Source organism: Triturus cristatus, chromosome 6 (assembly GCF_964204655.1).
Source record: "Triturus cristatus chromosome 6, aTriCri1.1, whole genome shotgun sequence".
Lineage (NCBI taxonomy): Eukaryota > Metazoa > Chordata > Amphibia > Caudata > Salamandridae > Triturus > Triturus cristatus.
The window spans coordinates 808,164,021-808,182,780 of NC_140589.1; the positions used below are offsets into that span (position 1 = coordinate 808,164,021).

Here is an 18,760-nt window from a genome sequence, read left to right on the forward strand (position 1 = left end):
CACATGCTCACCAAGAAAAAGACTAAGGCCTCCAGTCTGACCATTTAGACCCGTGACCTACAGTTTAAATGCACTTTAGTCATGCGTACCCTCATTTCGGTTTTGCTGCAGCTCATTCTTCTATTCCAACTTCTTTGTATTCTACTTAATGCCCCTATGTGAAAGTAGATTCCATGATGTCAGGGCTTTCAGCCCTGTCATCTGTAATCATGCTTGTTCCTTCCATCTTGATAAATTTTACGTCCATTAAAACGATTCACCTTTCTGTCCTTCAAGAGCACATAACCTTGAAACACAGTAGACCACTTGACGGGAACCTGCACATTTCTTATCCGTAATTTTTTTTATGTATTTATCAAATTTCATTCCAGTACACATTTCTTACCTCCTACTTTTTGGGTTGGTCCTGGATTGCCAAATTATGCTCCTGCTGGGTCTTTTTAGGTCTAGTCAACCAGACCATACAGTGGGCTCACGGCCCCTAATTTGTTTGGCTTACCATTTGGATGCATTGGTTGGCTTTGACACTCATTTGTTGCTTCTTATTTGATGGCTTGTCTTCCTCTTCTTGTGTTTGTCTCGCTCCTGGAGCACAGTCTTTTCACAATCCTAATAATTGGCTGACTTGTATCCTTCTATTGCTCACTTTTAGGGAGCTACATTTTCTGTTTTGTTAAGCACTCCTTCAGACAGCATGAGTTTTCTAGCTCTTGTTCTTATGTGTGGTGCTTTCTCTAAACTCCAGAAGTTCTGCCAAGTGTGCTATGTCCTCTCCCCTGCTCCGTGCTGTACAGGATGTTCCACCCTCCCCTCAGGTCACCTGCTTGGCTTTTTTATCCTAATTAGGTTTCCTAACCTAGGTATGTGGTCTCTTTCTGTTTGCAGTGTATGTATTTACCCTTTTCCATGCTGGATGTCTCCTCTTGAGTTTTGAGCAGCAGAGTGTTCTCCCCTCACCCATCCATGAGCAGACCAGTCGGTTCCACACATATTCCCCTTTTGAATGCTGGCTCATTAACAGCAGTCTGGGGCTGCAGCCAAAGTGGCACCAAATCTATCCAGGTGAAAGGGGAATGAATTTCCAAATGCTCCTTGACTTCAGTTAACGTTTGGCAAATAAAGAAACCAACGCCAAGACAAAGTAAATGATCTGCCAAAGATTACACAATTTGCCCAAGAGGGGATGCTGCAATTTAGGCTCCTACAATCAACACATCCTTTTTCCAACGTCAATAAAATTAACATGGGACATGCTATATTAATGCAGCGTTCTGGGCATGGCTTCAGTGCCCTATAAAGTTGTAAAGCTTAAGCAGTGGGGTGTTACCAGATTTTACAGTGGTAAATATTTACTTTCCCTGAAACTATAATTTTAGGAGCTGATTTTAGTTGGCAACGTACAATCATCTCCTTAAGTCAATTATTTAAAGCAACAATGTAAAACCATAATAGTATAACACAATTTATCTACGTAAAACAAGATATTTCAATCTAACAACAAACAAATGACAAAGTACAATAGAATCAAAACAAAACAAATGTGAACTGATTACTACACTAAAACAATACCAAGTTAATATAAAAGCACAACAATGAAACTAAAAAGCAATGCAACACACAACACACCTTTGTGAGACACGAACTTAAATTAACACAATAATACAATTGTAGTGTGCTATTGTGTTTTTCCTTTTTGTGCTGGGATAAGGTGTTGTCTTGGGGTGATTTCTATTTTGTTGCTGTGTTCTGGTGGTTAGTTGTCATGCTGCTGTGCTGCCTTTTGATGCGGTGTTATTGTTTTTGTGGTGTGCTGGTAACTCTTCTATGTTGGCATGATGTGCTGCATTGTACTGTTATTTTGTCATGTTATTGTGGTATGTTGTGCTATGCTCTTGCTTTGGCTTGTTGCGTTGTTATATTGGTTTGAACTGTTTCAGTTGCCATGTGCTAGTATAGTGAGTGGGTTGATCCATTGTGTAGCTATGTTATAGTGCTGGGATGTGTTTTTATACTTCAACCTTTCTGCTTAAACACGCACACATGCTTGCGGCTAAAGCGCGCTGAAATATACCCGTATAAATCAGAGGTTTGCCTTCAGATCAGCCTGCAAAATCAACATTTTAAAACTATATATCTGTAAAAGTCTGTTGTAAAGTAGCTCATATGTTCCTCTAAAAATACAACTGTGTGAAGAATCCCTTCAAACCCATTGGAGAAGGTTGAGCTCTAACAATGCTTCTTTACCATGTCATGCACATTACCTAATTATTGATGCGACTTCTCTCTGGCAGAATAGGGCAGTTGGATCTCCTTGGTCCACATACATCACAGAGCATATTGCAGCATTTCCCTGACATAACCTAAACTAGATACTAAAATGTTTCTTTCTCTTTGCCTGGGTGTGTGAAACAGCAGAGGGCATTGTGTCTGGAGGGTAAGTGGAAACAATGTTTCTGCAGATAGACTATGCATACGTGAGCATGCATACATATCAACAGTCAAATTTGGATTTCTTTTTCTTTTTGACAATGTTTTGCAAATAATAGCTTTAAAGGTGAGACCGATAGGCTTTGCTAATGCTTGTTTGAAATTGGGTTAAGCACTTTAGTTTGAAGGGATGTGTAATAATAATAAGCAGAGTGCAGCAGTCCTTATCTGCCTGAAAGATAATAAAAGGGACTGACTTGTACTCCAAACACAAGTTAGTTTTGAATAACAAGCTGACAATATGATTGTTAGTGAAAAGTGTTAACTCCTTCACTGAGTCAGAAATAGAGGATTCTAAGGGGAGCAGTGGAACATTCCTGAGAGGTCTTAAGCCCTGCAAAGAATGGGAGTGAGGAGTCCTAAAGGAGCTGGATTGATGCAAGACATGGATGGTATCTCTTCCAAATGCTTTAGTTTACAGCACTGGAAGAGTCTGTACATTACAGAAGCGCACTAATCTGCCCCTTGGAAGGAGAGAGGAAGAAGAAACTAAGGGGTCAAAAATGCAGCTCAAGAATTAGATACTCAGGCTAGCCAGGTGAAATAGACAGTCCCAAGCAGTTCGCATAGCTTAATGCAAAAAGTCTCCCCAGTCTTCAAATGTATGTAGTGTGTCCTTCTGTTACTATATATCACAAGCCGTGTGATGCTATATTTGCCCTCGTTGTAGACCATTCCTCTACTGTCACTTGGCTGTTTCCAATGTCTTAGTATGCATAGTGTGGTCATTGTTGGAAACACATCTACCCATAGTTTCGTGATGATGTTTTTAAAGTCAAACAAACAATGACTTGAGTGACTCCCCCTTTCAAAACTATGAAAGTTGCTTTGTTTGATTTCATAGCATCAATGTTATTTTTCTATTTTTGTTTTAACCAGTTTTTTCAATGGTTTGCCTTGCTTGTCTTACCCACCTGCATTTGGATAACAGATGACATAGGTGGTTGTACACTTCCCAATGGCTTCTATGAAGGGTCTCATTTCAACCGCCCCCAATGCGCAATTCAAACCAATGCTTAAAAAGTGGGAGAAAAAGATCATGAAAAGTCATTAGTTTGATTTTGTAATATTTTGCTCTCAAATACATAAAATAGTACATATTTCGAAACTAGGCTCGCTCCACCATCCATCCAGCCCATTTATCCGCATCCATCTTTATCTTTGTGAGAGAAAAGTCAATATCCCACCACATACTTTTCAACAGCACACGACACAGCTCATTAAAAAAAAAACTTTCTAAGCTTACCTGTGCCAGCTAGGAGTAATGTTGGTCAGCCAATAAGTTTAAAAAATACTCAATGCCCAAATATAATTCTGTCACTCTAAGCTTAGTAGTTATAGAGAAGACACAAAGCTTAAGGTGGAGGCTATGCTGAAATCTTGAGTATACAACTGTAGAATAAAACATAGTAAAGACATTTTGATGAAGGTATCACATTACCAAAGCTAAGTAACATGACTTCCAATGGATGCTTCTAACTGCAGATTCCTCACCTTTAGAATAGATACCAAAGCTGTACCTCACAAGGTGGAAGGTCTGAGTGGGCTCAGATCAAAAAGTCCTGCAACATTGAACAGGTGGAATGCACTAGCTGTCAGACTCGGCCGTTAAAGCAGTAGTTCTTCATGAACGTGTGCACAGATGCCCACATTGCAGCCTGGGAGATGTCCAGAACAGGCACTCTGCATGCCAATGCAATGGTAGTAGCTTTGTCCCCGGTGGAATGGGCCCTCAATCTTTGAGGATGATGTTTTTAGGATATTGTGTTGCAGATCTTAATGGAAAGAACTATCCACCTTGACAGGGTCCTCTCGGCACCTCCTTGCCTTTCTTTTCCCCAGAGAACCCGACAAAAACCCGACTGCCCACCCAATGGCCTGTGGTGTGACTGAGGTAAAAGCTTGTGGCTCTTTAAGGTCAAGTCAGAAGAGTCGCTCCTCGTCCATCGAAGAGTATGTTGGAGCAAAGAATGCAGGTGGGTGATAGATTACCCAACATGAAAAGGAGTGATGACTTGTGGAAAAACTGCAGCTTTGGTCCTGAACATCAGTTTGTCTGGGGACAAAGGTGGCGTAGGGTGGCTGCACCGAAAGCCTAGAGCTCACTAATGTGATGAGCTGAGCTGATTGCAATTAGGAAGGTGGTTTTGAGAGACAGTAGACACAGTGAGCAGTTGTTCATCGTCTCTAATGGAATACACTAAAGGAAAGTCAAGACCAAATTGAGATCCTATTGTGGCAACACAAAGTGTTTAGAAGGACACGTGTGTGTTAAACCATTTAGAAACCTCATCCTAACAGGCGACTTCAACAAGGACGGCTGGCCGAGCAAATGTAAAAAGGCTCAAAGTGCCAACAAATAACCCTTAATAGTGTTCACTGAAAGTCCTTCCTGAACAAATACAGGACCACATATTTGTCCCAGAGTCTGGCGTAAATGGTCTTTGTAGAGGGATGCCATGCAGCAAGATTAACATACACAACCTCAAGAGGGAGAGCGAACATAGTAAACTGCTACCGTTCAATCTCCAAACATGGAGGTGAAGACTGTGCAGGTCCAGGTGCAGAACCCTTCCCTGCTGCTGCGGCAGAAGTATCCCCTTCAGCAGTGGTAGCCTGATCAGTTCATGCCCAGATGTTCTGGGTACCACAATCGCCTGGCCCTATTGAAAGTCACTAGGATGACATGGGCCCAGTCATTTGTGATCTTTTTCAGAACACAGGGCAGGTGAGGCAGAAGTGGAAAGTAGTACAGGAGTCCTGTGCTCTGCTGTAGTCTGAATGCATTTCTTAGACAAAGTGCTTTTGGGAAAGCCAAAGGGCAGACGTTTTCACACTGCTTGTTCTAGACTACTGCAAACATATCCAGCCGCTGGTCCATTTGAGGTCAAGCAGCCACCACAACAGAGCCTTTGCACTCGCCTCTGAAACCTAGATGAAATCCAACAGGTTCTATTGTTGCAGAGCTCACTGAGACTTTAGGATCCACTACAGAGCCTGCATATTGCACCTGACACAGTTGACAAGTAGGATGGAGAGGGCCAGGAGGCCAAGAAGTGTTAGAGGCACTTTCACTGTGTTCAAGGATATAGACCGAGACAACTGGATAGTAGCCCGAATGTCCTGGACTTGTTGGACGGAGGGAAGGCCCTGAACTGCACTATACCCTGAATGGCTCCAATGAAAGGAAGCCTCTCCGAAGATGTTGGGTGTGACTTTGGCACATTGACTGCAAAACCAAACAATGTCAGAAGGTTCACCGTCATCTTGAAGTGGTCTATGACTGAGTGAGACACCCCTACCTTCAACAGCCAGTCATCCAGGTAGGGCAAAATTGGACTCCCCAACCTCCAAAGGTGTGTAGCGACCACTACCACACTTTTCGTGAACACCCAAAGGTCACTGATGAGGCTGAAGGATAGAATATTAAATTGAAAATGGCTATCTTGAACCACAGGTAAGGTCTGTGGGACTGCAGGATGGGTATATGAAAATATGAGTCTTGCAGGTCCTGGGCGAGGGCAGACAGAACCTGATCCAGTGTGAGCATCTTGCATATGTACTTCTGCACATTCACAGGGTGGAGATCTGAACTAGGGCTAAGGCTTCTGTTCTTCTTCTGCAGGAGGAAATATCAGGAGTAATGACAAGTCCCGATTTCCGATCTGCAACGCTCTCTATGGCTCCCCTGGACAAGACAGTCTGTACCTCCTGCAACGAAATGACCAGGCGCTCTTCTGAAAACCACCCTGAAGTGTGGGAGAAGATGGGGGAAGTTGTGGTGGTCGTAAAGAAATGAAATGGTCCCATTGAAAGATTCAGAGAGTCATCTGTCTGAAACGATTCTTTGCCACCACTGGATCTGGCCTCCTAGATGGTCATGTGCAACTAAGTGAAATGTAAAGCGGCTTAGTGGCTGAAGGTGCAGGTTTGGGGGACAAGGATATTGCTGCCCTTGATAACGTGTACGGTGTCTGCTCAAACCCTGTCCCTGACCTCAATAAGACTGGGATGCCTGATGCGGGGGTGGAAGGTCCTAGCACTGCCTGTACACCAACCTTCTGTGGAGCATTCTCAAAAGAAATTGAACTGCTGGATAAACTGCTTGGTAGACAACTAAAGGGCCAGGGAATGCACTGTAGTTCAGTACTCTTTAAAGTGTTCCAGGACTGAATCTGCCTTTTCGCGAAACAGACGATAGCCGTCAAAAGGGAAACATTGAATGAACACCTGGACATCCCCAGATAAGCTCATAAATGTCATTCAAGCATAACAATGGTGCACCACACTGGTGGCAAATGCCTGACCCAAGCAAAAAGTATTATCGAGTACAGACCTGGCAGATGAGAACATACGTTTCCAAATAACTAATATCGCTTCGATTCTCTGTCCGGGGTTTGTGGGAAACAAATTTGGATTCATCTTGCAGGTGGATACTTGAAGCAGTTGACTGTAGTCGGTTTTTGAGTCATAAAATGAGGGTTACCTTACGCCAGCCTAAGGCGCCTGCCTAGCTGTCTGATCACAGGAGGGCAAGAACAAGGCACCGCCCAAATGCCCACCAATTTGCCACCATAGGTCTCATTGGACTGCAGCAAAAGCTCAAGGGAAGCCTGTCCAGGATTTAACATCTATGTGAGAACATTTGTTTTGATTCCCTTCAGAATGGAGTTGTAGGTCCAAAAGCTGCACCTCTAATCACGGCAAAAGAAGAACTTTCCTCCATTGGTGGTCAAAGAGGGGGGAACCAATACAGTGTTAGGGGAAGTATCCAGCACACTGACCTTCTGCAAGCCAGGAGAGATTGTTTACATCATAATGAGAGGGCAAGTTAGAGAGTTGTAGGATGGGGACGAGTCCTGCTTAGCTTTTTTGTGTTTCCTGTTCAACTTCAATCTGGACTTACCCAAATACTCTGTGTATGACAAAGAACTGTAGCAGGAAAGACAAAAGAGTTAGCGCACTCGATTTCGATGAGGAGTGGGGCTTGCACAGTGACTTTCTTTGCTTGGCAACACACTTCACATTCTTGCATTGCCTTCCAGTTCATGAGGGTGCATTCTTAGCACAACTTGTGGTCGTGCCCCCAGCCTAAACACCAAAGGCATACTTTGTGCAGGTGTGTCAGAGACGTCTGTTTGCAACAGTCCCAGCATGGCTTAAATTCTGTAGTTTTCGAAGGGGATTCTGTGGGGCTATGTAAGCACCATGGATGTATATGTAAATAAATATACATGTATATGTAAATAAAATATATATATATATATATATATATATATATATATATATATATATATATATATATTTATTTTATCTACTGGCGGTCGCCAGTAGATAGTTATAGTTACAACCTAGTTTCCATAGGAAATCTCAAAATTCTATTTTGAATAACCTTGGCGCCGGTAGACGAATCCTCGTGAAATTTTCAAAACTAATGGGGCGCTCCGCTCAGCTCCTACCCTGAAAGTCTCGGGGTGATTCGTCAAGCGGGGGCCGAGAAAAAAGGGGGGTCCCAAAACACGTTTTCCCCATGTTATTTTCCATAGGACCTTTAGACACAGCTACAGCCCGAACGGCTGAACAGAATTACGTGAAATTTGGCAGAGAGGTAGCCATAAGGTCAAGGAAGTGCCTTTTGCAGGTCTGGTGTAAATCTGTTCAGTATTTCCTGAGAAAATAGCATTTAAAAGCATATCAATATCTATACGCGCGCACCGTGCGCGCACTGTGCGCGCACCCTGCCGTGCGCGAGCGCAATTCTGATTGGTTGTTAGATGTCGGTAAACATTCGAATCGGTCGAAACCAGGAAGTGTCGGTCGCCATTTTGTCTCTCGCAGTCTGAGGGGGGTGGAAAAAAAGGTGGAGAACGTGAAAAGGGGGTAGAGTGGACAGTTCCTGACCCCCTAGCCTTGGTCAGGGGGTCACAGAAGGACCCCCAAGGTAGGAAAAAACAATCTTTTTTATTTTTTAAAAATCGTGAGGTGCGCGCAGCCTGCGCGCACGGCACGAACTGCGAACCTTGGGTGCTCGGTGCGCGAAGCGCACCGCGCGCGCAGGGTGCGCGCACCTCGCGATTTTAAAAACAGAAATAAATTTCACGGTGCGCGCACGGTGAAAAACCTGGAAAAAAAAAAATTATAAATACATAACTTAGCATTTAAAAAACCGTACAAATTCACTGAAAAAACCATAGGTTTCACACACGTTATAGTTACGAATTAGCATTTAAAAAACCTTGCAAATTCACTTAAAAAACCATAGGTTTCACACATGTTATAGTTAGCTGGACATTTCACTCGTAAAAAAACAATGAAATTCCCCCGTTATAGTTACTGCAGGCAACTATAACTCACGCGACCGCAATCCTCTGCTGATGACGTCAGATATTACATCACTGATGACATATGTGTCTTTATGAAAAATAAATATTTGTAATATATGTATAGCTAAAGATTAATGGAAGAAGACATGGGTAAATAAGTGTCTAAATACAGTGATGTAATATCTGACATCATCAGCAGAGGATTGCGGTCGCGTGAGTTATAGTTGCCTGCAGTAACTATAACAGGGGAATTTCATTGGTTTTTTACGAGTGAAATGTCCAGCTAACTATAACATGTGTGAAACCTATGGTTTTTTAAGTGAATATATATATATATATTATTTTTTTTTATTCCTTTTATTTTGTATTTTTACAGGAAACCATTGTATTTTCAGTTGTGAATACAAAAAGACTCGCACTCCAGGATCGGATTCATAAAGTTAGTTGCATTGGTTTAAACAAACACAACTAACTTCATGAATCCAATTCTGAAGTGTGAGTCTTTTTGTATTCACAATGGTTTCTGTAATTGACTAACGGGTCCCGGCACCTGTATCTCGCACAGGTCGCGCTCAGGCGAACGTAATCGGCAATGTCTAACGTTTTCTTGTATATATATATATATATATATATATATATATATATATATTCACTGAAAAAACCATAGGTTTCACACACGTTATAGTTAGGAATTAGCATTTAAAAAACCTTGCAAATTCACTGAAAAAACCATAGGTTTCACACAAGTTATAGTTAGCTGTACATTTCACTCGTAAAAAACCAATGAAATTCCACGTTATAGTTAGTGCAGGCGACTATAACTCACGCGACCGCAATCCTCTGCTAATGACATATGTGTCTTTATGAAAATAAAATATTTGTAATATATGTATAGCTAAAATTTAATGGAAGAAGACATGGGCAAATAAGTGTCTAAATACAGTATTAGCATCAGCAGAGAATTGCGGTCGCGTGAGTTATAGTTGCCTGCACTAACTATAACGTGGAATTTCATTGGTTTTTTACGAGTGAAATGTACAGCTAACTATAAATTGTGTGAAACCTATGGTTTTTTCAGTGAATTTGCAAGGTTTTTTAAATGCTAATTCCTAACTATAACGTGTGTGAAACCTATGGTTTTTTCAGTGAATTTGTACGGTTTTTTAAATGCTAAGTTACTTTACGCCGTTCGTGCCGTGCGCGCCCACTTCACGCAGTTCGTTCCGTGCGCGCACAGTGAGCACGCGGTGCGCTTCGCTTCTGGCTTCGCTTTGCAGTTGAAACGCGTTTGATAACGGCAGTTTAAATAAAGCTTTGAACCGCACACGGCGTCGTCTTTTTTGGATGGATGTAGCAGGACCTGCTCTCGAGAGGTCCCTCGTGGCGACGCAGCTCTCGCTAAGGAGTGGCAAAGAAATACTCGAGAGAAACAAGAGGATATATATATATATATATATATATATATATATATATATATATATATATATATATCTATCTATCTATCTATCTATCTATCTATATAGATATATATATTATCTACAGGCGGTTGCCAGTAGATAGTTATAGTTAGGACCTATTTTCCATAGGAAATCCGCAACATTCTATTGGGAATATCTTTGGCACCGATTGACGAATCTTCGCGAAATTCTCCAAACTTTTGGCCAGCTCCGCTCCGCTCCTACCCTGAAAGTTTTGTGGTGATCCGTGAAGCGGGGGCCGAGAAAAAGGGGGGGTCCCAAAACGCGTTTTCCCCATGCAATTTCCCATAGGATCTGTTGTCGCAGCTACAGCCCGAACCGCTGAATGGAATGACACCAAATTTGGCAAAGAGGTAGTCCTCAGTTTGGACTCGTGCCTTTTGCATATTTGGTGTGAATCTGTTCAGTAGTTCCTGAGAAAATTAGGGTAAAAAAGTTAGTGATATCTATGGCCGCCGAGGATCCGCGGACCGTACCCGCACCGTAAGCGCACCCTCCCCGAACGGAGCGCGCACCCTCCCGAACGCGCGCTGAATGCTAATTGGCTGTCGAGCGTCTCTCTACATTCGAAACCAGGAACTGTTGGCGGACATTTTCTGCCTCGGTAGAAGCGAGGCTGAAGATAGAAGGTGAATAAGTGTGTAAAAGATATAAAGGGGGCAGAGTGGAAAAATTCTGACCCTCTAGATCTGCTTAGGGGGTCCCAGAAGGACCCCCTGTGGCCCCCCTTTTTAAAAAAAAAAGCGGCGAAATGCGCGCACGGCGCACGCATCCTATCGCGTTGGATGCATGGATTCTCTTGCGGTGGGTGCGCGGATCCACGGCAACGTTCTTTGAAAAACGACAAGAAATCATTGGTTGTATAACAACTTTCTACACTGAAAGGTAGGGTGTATATTTTTGTTTTTTAAAGGTATGATTGTTATTGGTTAACAAAAACAGATTGTAAGGAACATTATATATGATATGTTGATATGTTGAAAAGTCAAGCACACTTCCTGTCTTGTGTAGGAACATTGTGTGCTGAACTTGTGACCTGTAAGCTCAGTCCAGTGTTCCATGACCTGTTTCTATGGTAACAGGCAGAAGGCAGATTGGGGGAAGGGTTGAAATGTATTTCAGTTGGAAAGGGTTGAAATGTTTAACCAATAGAAATGTGTGTTTGCTTTTGAGTTTATGTGCGAAGGATTGTGATTTGATGTTTACATGTATAGTGGTGCTTGTCTAGAATCACACTGTGAGTTAGTGTGTATTTGGGATCAGTGTGAGAGAATCATTTGGTAACATCATGTATTTACTGACAGATAACTGTTTTAAAATCTGTCATGTTGTGAAGTTTTAGTAGCATTAGAATCCAGTCTTTGCTTATATGTTGATTAAATGAGTCATGCTTTGACACGGATGTGCTGTACTTAAATATGTAGATTGTGTGCAGTCCCCTTACCCCTTCCACAGTAGTGAATGAGTTTTGGTACAGTCCTAGGATAGTGTTGATTGTCTAAAATCACACTGTGAGTCTGTGTGCATTTGGGTAAGGATTGTGAGAGAAGCATTTGGTAACATCGTGTATTTGCTGACATATACCTGTTTTAAAACCGGTCATGTTGTGAAGTTTTAGTAGCATTAGAAGCCAGTCTTTGCTTATGCTTTGATTAAATGAGTCAGGCTTTGACACAAAAGTGCAGTCCTGAAATATGAAGATTGTGTGCAGTTCGCTTACCACTTCCACAGTAGTGAATGATTTTTGGTAAACTCCTAGGTATAGTGGTTGTTGTCTAGAATTACACTGTGAGTATGTGTGCATTTGAGAACCACTGTGAGAGAAGCATTTGGTAACATTGTGTATTTGCTGACAGATAACTAATTTAAAACCTCTCATGTTGTCAAGTTTTAGTAGCATTAGAAGCTAGTCTTTGCTTATGCATTGATAAAATGAGTCAGGGTTTGACACTAAGGTGCAGTACCATGTACTATTCTGTTCACTGTGGCAGAACTGAAAATTTAAAAGTTTTACCTGAGCACTGTCCTAGAAGTAGTCTGATTATTTAGTCAGTTTCTAAGTACCAAATAGACTGCTTCAAATGTCTATGCAGTATGCATGTAGTGTTCTAACATACTATAGACTTGTCTTTTACACCTTCAATTCCCTAGTCAGTATCCATATACTTCCAGGAAACATCCTGTCACTTCCTTTGCAGTCCTCTAGAGACCCATTCAACAGTATGTACTAATCCATTCACTGGGCCAAAACCCAAACACTTATAACTTCACCAAGACACTGTCTTTCCAGTACTCTTATGATTCAGTCACTGCCTAAGTATTCATGCACTGAGCCAGGTCTTAGCACATGGACTTCTTCAAACCCCTATCCACTATGCATGCAGTCCTCTAAGCACCTACACACTTGTCTTTCACACCTTCAATTCCCCAGTCAGTATGCGTTCACTTCCAGCAAACACCCTGTCACTCCATTTGCACTCCTCTAGTGACCCATTCAGCATCATGTACTAATCCATTCACTGCGCCAAACCCTAATAAATTCACCCAGGCACTCTCCTTGCAGTACTCTAATCATTCAGTCAGTACCCAAGTACTCCTCCAGTGACCCAGGCCTTAGTATATGGACTGCTTCAAACCCCTATCCACTATGCATGCAGTCCCCTAACCACCTACACAATTGTCTTTCTCACCTTCAATTCCCTAGTCAGTATCCATACACTTCCAGGAAATACCCTGTCACTCCCTTTGCAGTCCTCTAGTGACCCATTCAGCACCATGTACTAATCCATTCACTGTGCTAAAACCCAAACACTTATAAATTCACCAAGATACTATCTTTGCAGTACTCTAATCATTCAGTCAGTGCCTAAGTATTCATGCACTGAGCCAGGCCTTAGCACATGGACTTCTTCAAACCCCTATGCACTATGCATGCAGTCTTCTAACCACCTAGACACTTGTCTTTCACACTTTAAATTTCCTAGTCAGTATCCATACAGTCCAGCACTTGTGACTGCTTTTGCACTCCTCTAGTGACCCATTCAGTACCAAGTACTAATCCATTCCCTGTGCGAAAAGCCTAGCACTTATAAATTCACCTAGGCACTCTCCTTGCTGTACTCTAATCATTCAGTCAGTGCCCAAGTAGTCATGCAGTGAGCCAGGCCTTAGCACATGGACTGCTTTAAATGCCTATGCAGTATGGATGCAGTCCTCTAATCACCTACACAGTTGAGTTTCACACCTTCAATTCCCTAGTTAGTATTCATACTCTTCTAGCAAACACCCTGTCACTCACCCAGTGTGTCTCCTTATAGTACTGTAATCATTTAGTCAGTTAGCATGTAGTCTTTTAGTGAGGTAGGCTTTAGGGCATGAACTGCTTCAAAGTAGTATGCACTATTAATGTAGTGTTTTAACGATCGTCACACTTGTGGTTCAGGGCTATAGTTTCTTAGTCAGTTTTTATATAAAATGTGTTTGTACAGTAATGGAATAGTATAAATTTGAAAGTTATTAATATACATTTATTTGTGATTCTTTTTTACAGATACAGAACAGGAGTGTTTCTCATCTGTTTGCACTCTTCTCGTGCAATATTGTTTGGATGAAGGGTCCTTACGTGTTTCATCATACTTGCTGTGCCGCACGAGTATTTTTTGTTAGGATCCCCTCGTAACAGAACTCTTTGGCAAATCTTGCGAATGAAGAAGGTGCCATTGGTCTTTGTTTGCCCCTTGGAAAAAGTTAAAAAATTCTTCACCAATGAAGAAAAACGTTGTGGGCGTGGTGCCTTCTGCAAAAAAATTTCCTCAGATTCGGTAAATATTTTAAAGCTGCAACATTTACAGTTTTTGTAAGTTAAACTTATAAAATTTTGTTAGCTGTATACATTTTATATATCTGTTATTTTTTTTCTTGTGGTATTTTGTTGAGAATACCATGTTGGTTTTTTTTTAACAATCTTTCTGATTTTCCAGGTCTGTCGTCGACATCCGTGGTTCTCACATGAGTGTTCCGCCTTGTTGTTTTGTATTATTGTTGTTACATTTTGTTTATTAGTTTATTGTTTATATTTATGTTAATAAAAAAATAAAGTTTGAAAATAGTTTATCGTTTATATATTTATTATTATAAAAAATAAAGTTTGAAAAAAAAATTAATAATGTTTTTGGTTGTTCTCTTAATTGCTGTGTGACTCTTTCTTGTTCTTATTACTGTTATTTGATGGAGTCCACCATGGTGTTAAATTTTGGGGCACTTATCGCTGGAATACTGGTGATATCTGCAGTTTGCACCAACTTCTGAATAGTGTGTTAGATTTATCTCAACTTTACTTCCGTTAAAGTGCTGATAATGAAATGGAGAGTAGCCGTTACCGTGCAAAAAGACACGAGGTGCACCTTTGCGATTTATTCTAAATACTCAAATCCTGTATTGTATTGCACTGAGGTATTGCCTGCACTTACAGTGTACACACAAAATCTATTAAGAAATCTCATTGTATTTATATTGATTGGGAATAGTGCGTCAGGTGCTGGATCTTGACGAGATACACTGCTCAGTTCGTATATTGTTGTGCACACGAAAAAAATCACATCACAACTTTCACACCAATTGCAAAGCGAAACAAATTCCTGCGATAAGACACGTTAGCACCAGGGATTTTACACCTGCTTTCTGCTGGTGTTAAGCAGGACAACTACCTGCACCATGAAAGTAAACACAGCCAAGAGCCACACCAGAACACCCACAGGTGCCATAGAGTCAATGAGCATGATACAGGGATACCCATGAGGGCCAGAAGACTCGTGTCAACAACTGCAGGACCGCCAATGCCCCCCAAACCCACATCTTAGTAAGTGTGTCCCTGTGGTCATTGTCTTAGCATGATAGGCACGAGCCCTGCAACATCACAGTGTGCTGTCACCTCAGCGTTGGCAGTGAGCCTGGATGTGTAGCTACGTACGCATCCTCCTGCATGCACAACTGGCTTGTGCTGGTCTGTCGTTCACAGGTCAGTGCAGGGGTGTGCCTATCCGTACAGGAAGTGCGCTAAGTGTGTCTCTGTGTTCTGGTGTGGCCTGTTACAAGAGCAGCAGCAGTCGATGTTGTAAAGTGGCATGCACCACCTCCAAACAGCACTGTGATGTTGTAGTTGGAATGTAGCAGGAGATGCGCAAATAGGCATTACAATGGTGTGCCGTACGAGTGCTCGAGATACAACAGCTCACCGTACAAAAGTGTGGGGGCTTATGGGATGGAGGAGCAGCCGTTTGGCAACATAACACACAGTGAACTCGACCATGTGCCACATGCTGGGCATCTCATCCATGATGACCACGGTAGCAGACATCCCACAACACCAACGACTGGCCTTTGTACACATCCTCTATGAATGCAGCGTGGTTTTCACTTCTATGCTCGTTCAGTGGTGTGATGTTGGCAGGTTGTGTGACTTGTGCTCTTTGTTGGTGTGTTTCATTTTGGCCATTGTTAGTCTATATGTGTGTTGTACTTAATTGTGCATGTGTGCCATTCTGCCCATCTCCCCCCCCCTCCCCCTCCCCCCACTCCCTGCTTCTTCCTTTTCCTAGTGCTGTTGTGTCTATAATTTTGTTGCTGCACACATAAATACATGTAAAGAATATATTAGAATAGTTTCTTGATTCTTTTAGGTTTCAAAACTTCTCTGTTGGTTTCTTTTTAATTTTCCATATGAACCGTTTTTTTAATATTCAACAACACATAGAAGTCAGAAGTGCAACGTATTCTATCAACACACTTTCTAGAACATTCTACAATACGTGCAGGTTAAAAGTTCATCAATTTTTTAAAACTTTACGATATTTTTTTGTAACATTTTCTTGAAAATTTAACGACATGTGCAGGTTAAAAGTTGACGATTGTTTTAAGTTCAAACAGTGCCTTCCAAATGCAAGTAGCAAGTGTGGTTGAGCTGAGCAAATTTTATCCTATGATATGTACTCCACGTTGAAACTGCTTTTTCTTAACCAATCACAAAGATGCTTTTCCACAAAACTAATGTGCACCCTACTTTTAAAAAAGAATGCTTTTCATGATATCTTCAGAGATAAGTTATAGATAGGTATTAGCATTTAAAAAACCTTTGAAATTCACTGAAAAAACCATAGGTTTCAAGCACGTTATAGTTAGGAATTGGCATTTAAAAAACCTTTGAAATTCACTGAAAAAACCAAAGGTTTCAGGGGCGTTATAGTTAGCTGGACATTTCCCTCGTACAAAACCCTAGATATTCCCCTGTTATAGTTAGTTCAGCTAACTATAACTCGCACCCCCGCAATGCACTGCTGATGACGTCACATATTACATCACTCATGACATGGTCAGTGACATCACTGATGACATCACTGATGACATCTCAAATTACATCAACAGATTGCAATAGTCTTGTGACGTATAACAGGATATTGTGCGCATACAAAGAGATGCGTTCATCCCACTCCTCAGCCACTGGAATACCCCATATTGCGGCATCCTGATGTACCCAGGCGGCCAATGGCTCAAAGGCCAAGGCAAAGAGCATAGGGGACAATGGGCACCCCTGCCTCGTCCCTTTCCTAAGGGGGAACACCAGGGATACTGTGACATTAACTCGCACACAAGTCAACGGCTGCACATACAAAAGCTTAACCCACCCAATGAATTTAGGCCCAAAGCCAAGAAGCTTTAGGACAGCAAAGAGATAGCACCATTCCACTACTGAATGTCATTTTTGCGTGTAGGGATAGAAGGGCTGCTGGGTCAGTAAAAGCGGACTCTGTTTCTTGTAGAATCCCAAACAGCCTTCGAAGATTCAGCCTAGTCCCTCTACGAGGCATAAATCCAGATTGAGCCAAATGAATAAGTGAGGTGATCACTGTGCGCAATCGTAGGGATAGAGCCTTGGCCAAAATTTTGGCCTCACAATTAAACAGTAAAATGGGTCTGTATAATCCACAATCTGTTGGAGGCTTACCTTCCTTGGGTATCACCACTATCCCTGCTGTTCTTTGATTTAAGGATAGATGGATATCCTGGCCCCTCGGAACATACTTAACAGATGGTCCGCAGATTTATCTCACATACATTTAAATAACTCAACCGGCAGGCCACTCGGGCCCCATTGCCTTCCCAGATTGTAAGGCACGTACCGCTGTGCTTATCTCTTCTACCATCAGGTCTCCCTCTAATATTTCTTGGTCTCCTGCTGACAACTGTGAGAGGGCTATATCCCTAAAAAAAAACACACAGTCCGTTGCTGGGAGGTGAATGTGTATAGTGTCTCATAGTAAGCAGCAAACGCCTTGGATATCTTATTTCAGTGGTGTGTCGCATCCCCTGCCCATCTACTATCTCTGGGCCCATCTATTACCCGCATCTCTCTTGTCAAGCCATGCCAGTAGTTTATTGGCCTTATCCCCCACATCATAAACATTATGGTGGGTGGCCAAAGCCTGGGCTCTGGCGCTATCCTCCAGCAACGCCCGCAATTCCTGCTGGCGCAATCTTAACCGATGCCCCAGCGCTTGCAACGCAAGCTTCCCACCGGCAAAGCGATATTCCAATCATGTGATATCACTCTCCAAAATGTGTCTCTGCAGCCTCTTTTCTTTCTTAAACACCCCCACCTGGGCTTGGTCCCTGATCACAGTTTTAAACGCCTCCCACAGTGTTACCAGTGAGCTCATGGACCCCATGTTTTCTTTGAAAAATAACCCAGCCCGCTTCCTCATACTTCTTCTAAATTTCTTACCACGGGTCGATCTTAGGGGGTGACACATGGTCTCTCACCTGACCTTAAAGTATTGCTTCTACTGGGGAATGATCGGATACTCCCTGTGCCACATGTAGGGCCTTCTTAAAGTCACACAGACAGTGAGTCTGTGTGACCAGATAGTACAGTCGGGTGAGGCTCCATGAGCCGCCGACATGTGGGTAAATTGTTTGACTTCAGGGTGTTGATGACGCCATATATCTTTCAAACCCATCACCAGTAGGAAGTCACGTAGCGGTCCCAAACTCCTCCCTGAAAACAACCCCCTCCATAACATCTAGTTCAATGGAGACCACATCATTCATGTCTCCTCCCAAAAATAAATAGACCGAGTAGAGATTAAGGGTTTGCCCCATTGACATTCCAGGACCAGACTTTTAACAGTTTCGCTTGAGTCCCAGATAGATAAAGTACAAACGGTCTAGTCTCCTCTTCAGATCCTCCCAGAATAGATAGTGAGTGACCCCCTTCCCTCGTATCTCTTCTTCTGTGAGGTACTGGCTCCACCCAAACCACAACTGAGCACGTATATTCCAAACTGTGACATTGCAATAAGAACTCAACTTTCCCCAACCATAACCCCCTTCTACCACCTTGCAACCCTGCTGGATAGGTCCTGCATTCCCCAACTCCCCCACCTGCAGAGCACTTGTCGCCCCAACAATAACAATATG

At 42.3% G+C, this 18,760-nt stretch overlaps 1 protein-coding gene across 1 annotated transcript in view; it reads right to left on the reverse strand.

The window, feature by feature from the left end:
- MTR (5-methyltetrahydrofolate-homocysteine methyltransferase) overlaps positions 1-18,760 on the reverse strand; it is a 456,618-nt gene that overhangs the window by 319,416 nt on the left and 118,442 nt on the right. The window contains exon 9 of the mRNA XM_085611389.1: positions 3,402-3,502. Coding sequence (XP_085467515.1) covers positions 3,402-3,502 — 101 coding nt within the window. The remainder of the gene's footprint in view (positions 1-3,401; positions 3,503-18,760) is intronic.